Consider the following 13,406-nt stretch of genomic DNA (forward strand, 5'->3'; position numbering starts at 1 on the left):
CTCGCATCACAACTAGTTATAAATTCACATGCTAAAGGCACTTCGGGTATTTTCGTAAACTTTCTTCAGAGTTGACGCCATTGACTGAGGTCTGGTGTTAGTACTTATATATAGAATTAAGGATCATAAACCATGTTGCTTAAAACATATCCCAAGCACATTAGAAGGCACACACAATAGTAAAATACACATTGCTGTAATAAAGAATTTGTTAATGAGACCACCTATAGCCTCGGATTGAGGTTGTGAATGAACAGATATCAATGTCACAGTGAGCTACCTTATACGATCTGGCTGCCCATAGTAGCCACGTTTTAGGATTCTAGCTGAATTTTTCTCAGAATCTGAGAGAAGGTATCCTAAACACAGAAAGCGGAGTTTAGGAATAAATACATGGAAGTTAATCTGAAGAAGCATTGGCATGGGAAAGGCAGCATTGGCTCCCTTCCATCTCGAGCCAGTGCCCCGTGCATCCATGGGACCCACTCATGTTTTCACGCCCACAACGTTATAGAACATTGAGCTGATATGCATTAAGAGCCCTCAATTGAGTTCAATGCATCAGAACAGATGGTATTGATACTCCTACATTCCTCCAGGTTTCGTATGCACATGACCCATCTTCTATGGCTAGCATAATTAAGAATATACATAAACCAATTTTAATGGTGTACACCTTTGTAAAATTATTCAATCAAATTCAAATACGTTAAAATTGTGATCGACTCATGTTGTATTCACAAACATACCCCTCTGGGTAATGAATGTGAGTATGAACCACTATTAATACTCGTTCATTTTAGAACTATGATTTGTACCGAGAAGAAGACCTAGACATTTGGCAAGTGTATTGATTTTAAGGAATTGTACAGATTTATAAGGAAAGTGAGAGAGAACTTCTTTCCAGGAAACGCTACACCCTCCACCACTAATATGTGCTGCATAGCACTTGAATTCTGTAAATCCCATAGGTCAGTTCAATCTGGGTAATTTCTAGTTGTGTGTTTCCCCTTCATAACATGGTACGACTGTGTACTACCATTTGCTGTACAATCTGTAGCTTGATAACAGGGTAGGTGGATGTACTACTATTGAGTTTGCAGTTACTATTGTTTTTTTGTTATCACTTTAGGCACAATATGGCACATCATTTGGTTCCGCACTTTTTCTTGTGTAGGTTTAAGACTATCCATATTGTTTAACCTGTTAATAGTTTCTTGCACTGGTGGTTAGGGAAGCTGATAATTTGATAAATTGACCTTTTTCATTCTGTGTTCTTTATATTTGAATGACCGTTAATCCTTTAGTTTCTCAATACTAAAAAAACCTCAGTCTTCATCACTGCCAAAACGAAATATTTTTATTTGTGGGTACAATTCAATAGATACACACTATGGTCCTCGGTATGACCAGCCGGGCTAATTGTTATATGTGCAGTAACTGCTGTTATTGCATATATAGTAATTATTTATTTTGTGATAGAAACTAGCTTGTTAAACCTGCTGATGTTTATCGGGGGAAAATGGCCAGTATGTATTGGAACATGTAGATTTTGGTGCAGTAAGTATCAAAATCTGCATGATACTCCCTCAAAAACTCATAATTACGTGGTATTCCTTGCAACGGATAAATTCTGAAGCAGTGGAGTCAGAATTTATCAGGTGTGATAGATATCACACAAAGTACTGGGCCACTCATACTGTGGGCCCTACGTAGTTAGAATGAGTCAACATCTATCTGCTATAAACGTACCCATCTATCACAGAAGAAAATGATATCAAGAACACAGAGTTCAAGTTTCAAAACAAGCTTTCCCTAAGAAATAACCTGTCAAGCCTAGAAGTAGTCATGAAAAAGATCGGCAATTTACACTACATATTTCCACAACAGGGCAGTTGTTTTTTATCCCTATCCTGTTGTCCTTGTAATGGCTCGAGCCTGAAATCCAGTCGGCATTTTGTGTTTTGTTGTAGATCTTATACTATTCCTAGAATTCAATAAATGGTTTCATCCGATTTTACATTCACAACTGTAGCTCATCCAAACAAAGCCTTAAACTCTTGCAATGCTTGCCAACTGAACGTGTTTGTCACACTGTTATTAGCTTTATTTGTTCCTCTGTTAGGATTAGGAAAGACATTCGCCAGTGACAAGCTGTTGGCTTTGAACCTGCTGGAATGTATTCTATTACATTGTTTGCGTTGTAATTGTTTTAAACTGTATGATTATGTGCTGTTCCTCTTTTATGGCCTCTTGGCCAAATAACATTTATCGAACTGAACACTACATATTATTAAAGTTTTCCATTATTCTGTCACATATGTTTACTTTCTAAAATGGTCTCAAGACACTATCAATGGCAGGTTTGATCCCAGAAGTTTCTATTATAGAATATCATATTTATCACTATTTCTTTCAAGACATAGAAGATGTATGATATTGAGCTTACATTGAACAATATAGGTGTCATTGTCCTTACCAAAGCAAGCAAGATAGGTCCATTCTTCTTAATGAAAGCAAATTTACAGATTTAAGAGCATCCTTTTTAATTTTATAAACTATTTTATTGTTTTTCCACAGAAGGCAGGAAACAGCAAGGAAGTATGTGTCTTGAATCTACAGAAACAGTAGCGTTCATGAGTGCAAAAACACCGGCTATAGAAAGCATTTGCTCTGAAGCAAATGTATAGCTGTGCAGGGCGTTTTCGGGATGCTTTAGGTAGCTACAAGATGTGCTTCAGGAGACAGAGTTTGCATGAGAACAAGGACACGATATGTGCATATGTCTGAATTCTAATTGTTTCCATACCAGATCTATGAGCCAGCGGCTGAAGAGGCATATCAGAATTTCATACGTTCTGCAAATTTCTATACAGCTCAAGTAACATGTTAACTGATTCCCCCCATAAGTTAATACTCTCTGTATTCAATTTCATACTATGGTCTCAGCATTTCAAAGTATCCTTCTGTAAAAACAGTGCACATAAACACAGAGGTGAAAGGGGGTAGTAATAATGCTCCCTTGTGATTTGAGAACAGTGTGACTATTACCTGGGGACACCAGAAAGTGTGCTTTGTTGTAACAAGGATGAAATGTGTAGTCTGAAAACATTGTAATGTTGTAAGGTTAATGCACATCTATAGCTGGATGCCATGAATGTTTTCAAATTCAAATTTAAATGTGGAAGGTACTGAAGTAGTGCTCAAATCGTAGTAACGCTTATAGTTCAAGGAATATAGGAACTATTCATTTAAGTGAACAACTAGTCTTCTCCCACATTTTTAAAGGCAAGATGATCCAATTTTTTTCTATGCTACACAGGGTCCATTTTTGTTAGGTTGTGGCAATAAAGGTAAATGATGCCATTTGTTCATAGATAATGCAAGCAATCAGCACAGTAACATTTCACTTGTTTGATATATTGTACCCATACACAACCTTGAAGGTGAAGGAAATAGTTCTCTGTCAGAGAGCCGATAAAGATATCGAATTGTAGGGGTGATATTGGAAGCCTTAGTAACCACTCTTGCTGCTGTATTCTGGAGGACCTGAAAGCGGTGAATCGATTTTCTGAGGAACCAGCTAAAAAGTAAGCTTCAACAGCCTTTGCCACCAGTTCGATTCTGAAATAACAGCAAACCTCCTCAGGAATGTTGACAATAGTGGGAGAACCAGGTAATTCACAAAACCTCACATTCCTAAAGAGACGAGTATAAACACCCCCCTAGCATCTTCTCCGGATGTATGGCTGAGAATGTAGCTGTAAAAACAAAATTGGACAGAGCTTTCATGTTATTTGTCCAGAATGTATTTTTGAAATTATAGGAAAATAAAAATGAACATGCATTTTTAATTAACAGTGAAGTTTTTAGTTGAAATCTTTGGCCAACTTAGGGAGAAAAGCAGGAGGGGCCCGATGAAAAACAGGAAAGGTCTTAGTCTTACTTTATAACATAACTCATAATTCACTAATGTGTGGGTTATTTATACATGTGGGAAGATTTGGCTACTTTTACTAGTTAGTGGCATGGATAGGGCATTACTTCAAAAGACATAGCAAACTTTCTCATGGACAAATAATGAAAATGGAAAACCTGCCTGATGGGTCAAAGATATTTAAGTGTCCTGATAGTCACATTTTAAATTATGAGGAACAATCTATATATTGTTTTTTTGTTTGGGTACTGTCTGAACTACTGAAGAGAATCGGTTTCCTCAAAAAGGGTTCAACGTCTTCTTTGATGGCAACTATCGAGATGCGCTCCATCACACTGAGTGTCCTCTATGATTTTGGAAGTCCACAGGTAAGAAAACAAGGACGTTTATTTTAATTTGACCTGCATTATTTCAGGAAGGCCACCCTTGATCTCTTCCTCGAAATCATGGCATCCTAGTACGACTGTAACACCTTTAAGAGTCTCAGAGACTTCTCTGCTTTTTGATTGTATACTTAACTGGCTAGGCACTTAGCCTTGATCAACACCTAGAGGCTATAATGAACTTGAATGACTATAAAAGCAAAGTAATGTTTCTATCCTGGATTTACTCTAGAACATGATATGTGTTCTTATGGTAGAATGGCACATTTTGGAGTTAACAACTAGGTTCCACCAGTCAGATTTGATTTTGTCTTTATAGCCGACTAATTAATCCAAAAACATAAGAGGTACAGCTACCCATGTTGCCTTTCTACTAAATTTCTGCCACTCTTTTACTTATATTGGGATACTTTTTTTTTATCAAAACTCTAAGGCAAACACCCTGGAATAAGAAAGAAAGGAAATAACCCTCTGAAACTTAGAATCCATTGAAGGAGGACAATGAATTCCCTCAGTATGAAAAATACACCCCATTAAGATAACATTGTAGAAATTGGCACACATATCGAGTTACCACAATCAATTAATTAAAGGAGAATTCCAACTTAGGGGTCGATTATGTTGGCGGGCGGATCACCACCGCCCGCATGGAGGTGGCGATCTGCCCGCCAACATTCACCGCCCGCCTCCCATTTCCCCCCTAGCCACATTACGATGGCGGGCGGGACTCTGGCGGACAGAAAGACCGTCCGCCGGTTTTTAATACGGTGGTGGTGTCTACAAGACACCGCCATCCATATTACGATGACTGCAGAGAGCAGCCTTTCCATGGTGGCAACGCCGCCATGGAAAGGCATGCGGATCCTGCATTTGGGGGCCTGTTGCGGGCCCCCAGGTTGTTGGCACTCCCTAGCATTTGCATGCACAAGGTGGCAGGCACCGCGCAGAGCCTGTCACGTTGTGCATTCAAATGCACAACATGCATTTTTTACCTTGCGGCGGGTGCTGCTTGCAGCACCGCCTGCCACAATGTACGGGATGCACCCTCCAGTGTGGTGGGTGCACCCTAATGCCTGCGGCGGGACCGCCGCACCTATGGCGGGCAGTCCCTTTAGCCGTTGCCATCGCAATAGACCCCTTAACTTGTATTCAAATAAAGAAAGTCCTTTCAGAAACTTCACTTGGACTACTTATTCACACTGTTGTGGTCAAGTAAAGATTAAAAACACTTTGAAAGTGCTTCTTCAAACCACTGCACCCTCTCCATCAACCCTATGCCTCATGGCACAGCCTGAGCATTTAGTTGCATTGCTCTTTAATCATTATTTATCCATTTGCCTCTTTTGTCATAATGGATAGAGGAACCATGATGCTATCCTGGTTTAGAGCCATACAGTGTACTTTTTAGGAACTATTACAGCTGTACCTGCACTAAACCCAAGCCCTTGCAAACAAATTTCGGGCCTGAACGGTGCCTAATGAAATGGAATTGGAAGCACTGTGAAGTCAGTGAAAAGGGATTCCTGAATAAAAAGAAACAGTTATGCTACAGTTCTCACCACCGAGTTACACCAAGAAGTGCAAAAAAATACCATGTATCTTACATTGCTTATGAAAAAAGGGAAGATGTTATTATTTAAGTATATTGATATTGTTTTAAATCAAAATATAACAATGTAAAAAAATGTAAAATGTTAATAGGTAAAAAAAGAAACAATCTGTACTGTTTTACTGTTGTGCACATGTTTTGCCAATTGTAATAATTTAAATCATTGACAAAACTGGGTGGAACATCAGCTGCCATAAAGAGCAGATTTGCAAGATTTTAATAAAAAAAGAAGGTGTGAGATAATTTTATATTAGAATTTGTAAGAATAGCTGCCCAAGCAATATATGGGTTACAAAGACTTAATTTAGAAACATAAGTTTGTTAAGTTGAAGTTTTAAGTTAGTGATGTTTAAGATACCAATTGAATACATGAGTGACAGTACCAGTTGAAATGAAATCTGAGGGGGTTAGACTAGCACAAGTGGTATTATAAAATGTATTTAGTGCATTTTTCAAGGAGCGGAGAAGAAAAAAACAAATTGAAAGAATAGAACTCTGATCAAACACATTCAAACTGTGTGAACGTTGTCTATAATCAACTAATGGAAGTATTGATTTAAAACAACAGTTTTGGCATGTCTTCGTTGGAATCGCCACGGTTCTGCCTCCTTCTGCGGAGCTGCATTTGTAACTGAAGTTTGTTTGTGAAGAAGATTTGCTTCCAGCCTCGCTCTTTTGCCAGTCCTCTCATTGCAGGGGTAATGGTATCACACAGACTCTCAACAATTTTCTCCCAAAGCTGCTCAGAATTGCATATCTAGGATGACAGAGAGAACTTGTTAAAATGTAAAAGCACACCCTCAACAAACTTCAAGTTTGAACTTCTATATTTCGTTTTTTCACTTTAGTGTGTGTGTGTGTGAGAAAGAGACAGCAAAAGAGAATATAAATATATATCATGATTCTTAGTACGAGGGTTTAAGGGGCTCATATACAGTTTAGTGGTGTGGGAGCCCAGCTGAAGCTCAGTGGGGCTACCACAAAGCGTGTGGGTCCCCTGACCCATTTAGAGATGGGGACCCACTGATTGTGCACAAGTGGAGCCTTTACTGGTTCACAATCACTAATGGCCGCCAGTTCGTTACAGGGCGCCACATATAGTACATTTTGACAACACTGCATAAAACACTTGCCCACAACTATTCCCAATTCTGCCCAGTGCCATCCTCTGCTCCGGTAACGAATAACGTCAACTTTGGTGTCACTGTTTGGTACCAAATGAATGAGCCTATGTTATTTTAGTACTGAACGCAGCAAAAATGGCAGTGCAATAATGATGCATGAGTTCAGGGCTATCTTATGTCCAGTACTTTTACTTTAAACAGAGAGAGCTGCTTCTTTTAACCGCTGCCACATGCATTCCTATTGTGTTTCTGCAATCAGTTATGGGCACATGGGTAGCAATGGCTCCCATGTAAGTATTTGTAATGCACTGCTCATTTGCATGGACTCACATTCGCAATAGATTACGGGGCACATAGGGGGCATGATCAAAAGCCGTCCGACAACAACTGCAAACCTTTTGTTTGCGTTGAGTGGGGTGGATGCAAGAGAACAGTGGCAGCTGTGGCTGAAAACAGGTGCACGACTTCATTATTCCCTATTGCCCAAACAGCTTGTGCTGTCCTGTAATGGCTGCAATCACAACATCAAAATATGCCGCTCTAAAACCATACAGTGTTCATCACCATGTACAATTCCCTTTTAAGTGCAGAGCGAGGGACAATAGAGAATCAAGGCGTTACAGGGAAATGAAAACCTCGGTAAACAAATTATTTGGCCCACAATCATGAAGGGATAACAGCCCGAGTCACTGTCATAGAGCATCATTCACGTATTCACTTAATCAATGATACACGACTAAGAACGGTAAAGAGAGTATTAGTTATGAAGAGTGCCACTGTGAAATAAATTAGGTGTAAAAGAGAAACATGACCATTGCAGTACAAGAAACACTTAGGAAGATAACGTTTTGACAGATTTTAAGTAGAAGAATTGATAAAAAGTCAAATGAATATAAGTAGGTTGTAATACTAAATAGCCTGGAATTTCATGGGCTACTCTATGCCTTCAGCAGTAGAACTCTGATATTTTAGTACCATGCTCTCCTGCGTTAGTTTCAGGGAGGGAGCAATACATTAACAACCAGCAAATTGTTTAACGAGAGTGTGAAACAAGATTTTAGAAATTAAGAGTTTATTGTCAGAATCATAACATTTTTCATTAGATGTTAAAAAGAGAAAAGTTAACTATTTCTAGTAAGAGTTTATTATCAAGATACTCTTTACTGAATACAAAAACATAGAATATCTCTGCTTCTGTGCGAGATGTCAGGAAATTGTTCAGTGTTGAGTAGTTTCCACTAATCAGTAGGAACTGCACCTTTGTGGATGCCATAGACTTTGGGATGGTGCCAGACTGATTCTGTGCACCCCAGCAGGATGTGTTGATCCTTGTAACAGCTAGCTCACAGTGCCACCATATGCCCCCCTAAAACGTAGACAGGGAGCAAAAGGTTTTGGCAACCACTGAACAGGACAACCCTCTTCCCTCAGGAACCATTGTGACAGACCTAGAACCTTTCGCTCAGACTTGTGCTCGTTTGCTCAGAGAAAATATACAAAGAATACACAAAGGGACATTTTCAATATTTATTGGACCAAAACGATTTTTGTACAGAATATATATGCTGCAATGAACAATAGAGAGAAGCAGATGAAAATTATAATAAGCGCCAGGAAAGTGAACAGAATGAAGAGTTTCACCATTGAAACAACGTATATATGCAAGCATATACAATAATACAACAATCTGTCATACTCCTACAATGCACACCCTAATCTGTATGTCTAGGGTGTATGTGTGTGTTCAGTCAAGAAACCACAGACTGGCTGATACAACCCCATTTACATGGTGGGTAAGAATGTAGGAACCAGTCTTGGTCACAAACTGGACACCCCTCAGGGAGATGTCAGTCAGCTGCTGGGTGAAAGCTTCAGCATGTATGGACCTCTCGAAGTCAGCAGAAGTGCCTTCTCTGTACCCAGAAAAATATGTTTATTTATAGGAAAAAGGTATCCTTGCCTTGGGCCGAGATTGTGACAGGCTGCCATTGTTTGTATTCTTCAGATAGTTATTTATGCCCATATGGCAACACAGGTAGCACATTTGCATAATATACCTGTACATAATGCCAAGGCAATATGATAGAGTTTCTGCGAAGATGGTTCATGTAAGCAAGGTCAACGCTTCCACGAAATAAACCCAAAGTGTCACAAATGCAAATGTGTGTCAAAGGTTGATGTGGAAAGTGAAGGCAACTTTAGGAAGGAGCCGTGTATATGTAAAAATGGCAACGTTTCCTAATAGGCCTGACTGGGACACATGACACCCACTCCTAGGACACAAGTCAACGAATAAGCTATCTAAAGCTAAAAAAATCCTATTACTAAAAATGCACCCGCATATGTAAAGGAATTTGTTAAAAATGTAACGTTTAAATGATAAAAAGTGCTTACCCAAAAGCATGAAGAAAGCCAACATGTCTTAAAAATATAAAAGTCATAAAATATAGAGCTATTTAAAAGAAATTTGGAAGTCAAAAACCAGGCCGAATTAAAAGTTCCCATATGTTTATGTGTTCTGAGTGATAGACAAAACATTTCTGTGCTCAGCGTCTGGAGACGATGATCCCAAAGGTACACCTCGGAGCAAGTTGATAAAGCAAGTATGTTCCCATCCAAATCCCACAGCAGCCACTGCGGGAGCGAAAACAGCCAATTGGTGTTCCAGTGAGACAGAGCCAAGATCCAAACCACTAGGCGCAGGGGCAACCCAGAGAGCCTAGTAGAACGTGGTCAGCAGCAATGGAATCCTCAAGGGACAGCTTACAGACGGGCCTACAGCAGGTCCATCAGTAAGTGTATGTCCCAAGGTTCAACCAATTACGACGCCAAGCACAGGCTCAGGGCACACTTGTAAGTTCACAGGAGACAGTGGAACACAGGCTGTACGCAATTAAGCCATACAGGCCAAAATGATAGGAGCCAATGCTCATCCAGTTCCCGAAGCAAAGGTGCGCCAAAGCAATGCACCATACGTTCACGGCACAATAGGACATGAGGCAGTGCCAGCTCGATTTGATTTTGAAATGGGACATTCATTGCGGAACAAAAATATTACAAAAAATATCCCTCCAATTAGTAGCAGGACCAGCGGAAGACCTCCAAAGAGGCTTCTGAGGACGGAGTGGATAAAAGATGGAATAACTCCAAACACCGTCTGTAAGGTGCTGACCAACCCGGAGCCTATGCTTCTGAAAACCCCAACTATTCCGGTCATACTAGACATGTTAAAAATACGATGTACCAGTTCCCCAAAGTGTCGTGGGAAGTTGTTGCGGAGTACCGCCTGTATCTCTGAAGAGGAGCGAGCCACCTGAAGATCAAACGTCTACTTGCCCGAAGTTAAGGTCACATCCTTTCAGTTTGCTCAGGGCATCAAAAAGCACGCTGGGGAGATTAATCGAATGCCATAGCGTATCCTCCCTATCCGAACGGGCAGATGGAAACAGGATTGTGTACAACAAGTAACAATGGAAGACACGGTCATCACATAGGCAACCCCTGGTTTCATCCCACAGCAACCGTGACTCTTCAACATCATGTAACTCACAATCGAGAGTAATCTGAAAGACAGACGTATCACAGCCGCCGGAGAGCCTTTCTAGTATCCCATTATAGATAGCATAAAGAAAGCATTTCTAATGTGGTTTTTGAGGACCCATTAAAAAGCTGCGTAGTTCCAGGTCATCATAAAAAAGGGACAAGTGCTGTTGTACTTGTGAGAGTGTTGAGGTCTTTAGCCAATCAAGGCACAACTTCCTAACACTGTAGGTTGTTATCACCCGCTAATGTTCAGTCTGCACATATCGCATGTCGGTCCTATTTGCTGTAAATCCCTTGCTGTTACCTAAGAATCGAGCCTGATATCTGTTTGTGTCTAATGGCCAGACTAGCCATCCCTTCCAATTGGGGTCTGATGAATTATGCTTACTCTTATGCAGCAAGCTATCTATGGTATCCTCATTGTACGGGGTTAACTGCTGCCAGTTCTCAAATTGTGTAAGAGTGGGAAACTGTGGTGTCTTTTATCTTGGCCCAGAGTTCCCGGTCTGAGATGGGGCATCTGTGTCCTCGCCCGGTTGCCCGGCCGTCTGCAGTTTGCCCAGCAGGCCCCCCCCCCAAATCTCCAGATCCCGGTCAGCATTCTCATCAGTGCGAACCAAGCGTAAATGTCGCTCCTCTACTACTCAACATTTGCACGTCTGCTCTCCATCTAGTCAGCCTAGGTGGCGCAGGGTGAATCCAATAGATAGCAATGTGGCTTTTAGCTAACACCAGTCCCAGTAGCGTACATTTGTACTGTATGTGGGTCCCAGGTTTGGGAACCGGTAGAACCCAGAGGAGACAATGCTTGACCGTTGCCTCGACCTGAATTCCAGTGGCCTTGTGCATCATCTCAAATACCCCTGACCAACAGACTCGGAACCGAGTACATTCCCACGCCATATGGGCAAACGTCGCGGGCTCGACACCACAGAGGGGAAATATCGGCAAATAGAATACATATGCCATATTAAACCATGCCAACTGGTGTGAGGTCAGGTATGTGTGGTGCAGGTGGTGGAATTTCATGAGTTTAAAGCAAGTCTTGCTGTCCACCTCTCGAACCTGAGCAAATGCTAGCTTCCATTCTCCCTCAGTAACAGGCAACTGTAGGTCTGCTGACCACTTGTCCTAGACTGGGGAAAAGTTGACACAACGGTCCGCCTTAAGAGCTCCGTACAGGCGAGAAATCAGCCCCCAGAAGGAGCCTGGGTCAAGGATCACCGACAAGGTACGATATTCTAGAGGTTACTCGGGAAAGGAGGTCCAAATTTTGTGGGTCATGCGTGATATTTTTGAGCATTGCAAAAATTGTCCCGCTGGGATTTTAAAGTATTCTCTTGCCTGGGTGAAGGAGAGAAAGCTCCCGGTGAGGTATAGGCCACCCGCTGTGAGACCCCATCGAACCATCCTGTCTAGGTCATCACTGACTGTATAAGGTGAAAGCTATGGAGCCACTGCAGTGGAAGCATCCGTGCGGAAGGAGCCCTACACAAGACCAGAGTGACCGCGCGCTCCCAGGCCCACGCGACCTAGCGAACCAGTCCAGGAACCCATCATAAGACATCTCGGGAGATTAGTCCCCCCGTCCCCAATCCGCTAAGAGAACCTTGTCCATATTTCGGCCCTCCGCGCACCACTGTGCCGCATATTGGAGGAGGCCAGCGAGATAATAAAGGCGCAGGTCCGGTAAGCCCAGTTGCCTCAGATCCACATCCAATTTCAGTATCTCTAATTTTACCCTACTACATTTCCCAGCCCACACCGAAGAGATAAGGAGACTGTTGAGGGCCTCCAAGGGGGTTCTGGGAATTAAGCAAAATGAGTTTTGGGGGACACAGTACAGTGGCAGCAGGCCCATCCGGGCCAGAGCCAAATGACCCATAATAGACGAGGGAGGCGATTCCAGAAGCTAATGGAGGACTTCAGGCCCGAATGAACCGCTCCCATATTCAAGGTGAATTGTGCCTCGGCCGAGTGTGCTACTTAGAGCCCCAGGTAACCGAAATTGTCTCATTCCCATCTGAACTCCAGCAGAGGGAGGTCGGCAATCTCTTTCTGGACCAGTGTCGCCATTGGAAACATACTCAACATCTGGTTTTTGACCTTCAGTCCAGACACCGCGCCGAATGCTGACAAGACGTCCAAGAGAGTAGGCAACACCTCTTCAGGGTGAGTCACATAAGGCAATGCATAGTCTGCGTATAGGAACACAAGATGAGAACGGCCGCCCACAATGACACCCCAATGACCCATGTTCCGTCGCGGTTGGATCACCAATGGCTCCATCGCCAGTGCAAAAAGGAGTGTGGACAACAGGCATGCCTGTCTCATGCCCTGTTCTATAGAGAGAATGCCAGAGATCACACTACCACTTCAAACCCTAGCAGTCGGCTGACAGTACAAAAGGTGTATCCAGCAGATAAAGTCTCGGCCAAGGCCCATTCGTGCCAGAACCTCCCATAGGCAGTCCCATCGAAGGTTTATGTATACAAAGTGAAGGCGCAGCTCGAATGTCCATGGTCTCCGTTGCGTGCAGAAGATGAGATAACCTTCACAAGTTGGTATGCGTTCCCCGACCTGGCATAAACCTGCATTGGTCCCGATGGACCACATGGGTCACTGCTCTACCTAGTCGCATCGCCAATACTTTAGCCAATATCTTAGTGTTGACACCTAGCATAGATATGGGCCGATAGTAGCCAGGCATATGAGGGTCTTACTTGGTTTGAGGAGCATTACAATTTGGGCATCCCTCATCAACGGAGTTAGAAATCCCAACCGCTTGGCCTCCTGCAGGGTCTCCAGCA

The 13,406-nt window shown here is 42.2% G+C and overlaps 1 protein-coding gene across 1 annotated transcript in view; it reads right to left on the bottom strand.

Moving 5' to 3' along the window:
• Positions 1 to 2,559: 2,559 nt before the first annotated feature.
• The window catches only part of FBXO36 (F-box protein 36), a 106,619-nt gene continuing 95,772 nt past the window's right edge, over positions 2,560 to 13,406 (bottom strand). The window contains exon 4 of the mRNA XM_085634994.1: positions 2,560 to 6,686. Within this exon, the coding sequence (XP_085491120.1) occupies positions 6,486 to 6,686 (201 nt within the window). The 3' untranslated portion in view covers positions 2,560 to 6,485. The remainder of the gene's footprint in view (positions 6,687 to 13,406) is intronic.

Source organism: Triturus cristatus, chromosome 11, assembly GCF_964204655.1.
Source record: "Triturus cristatus chromosome 11, aTriCri1.1, whole genome shotgun sequence".
Classification (NCBI taxonomy): domain Eukaryota; kingdom Metazoa; phylum Chordata; class Amphibia; order Caudata; family Salamandridae; genus Triturus; species Triturus cristatus.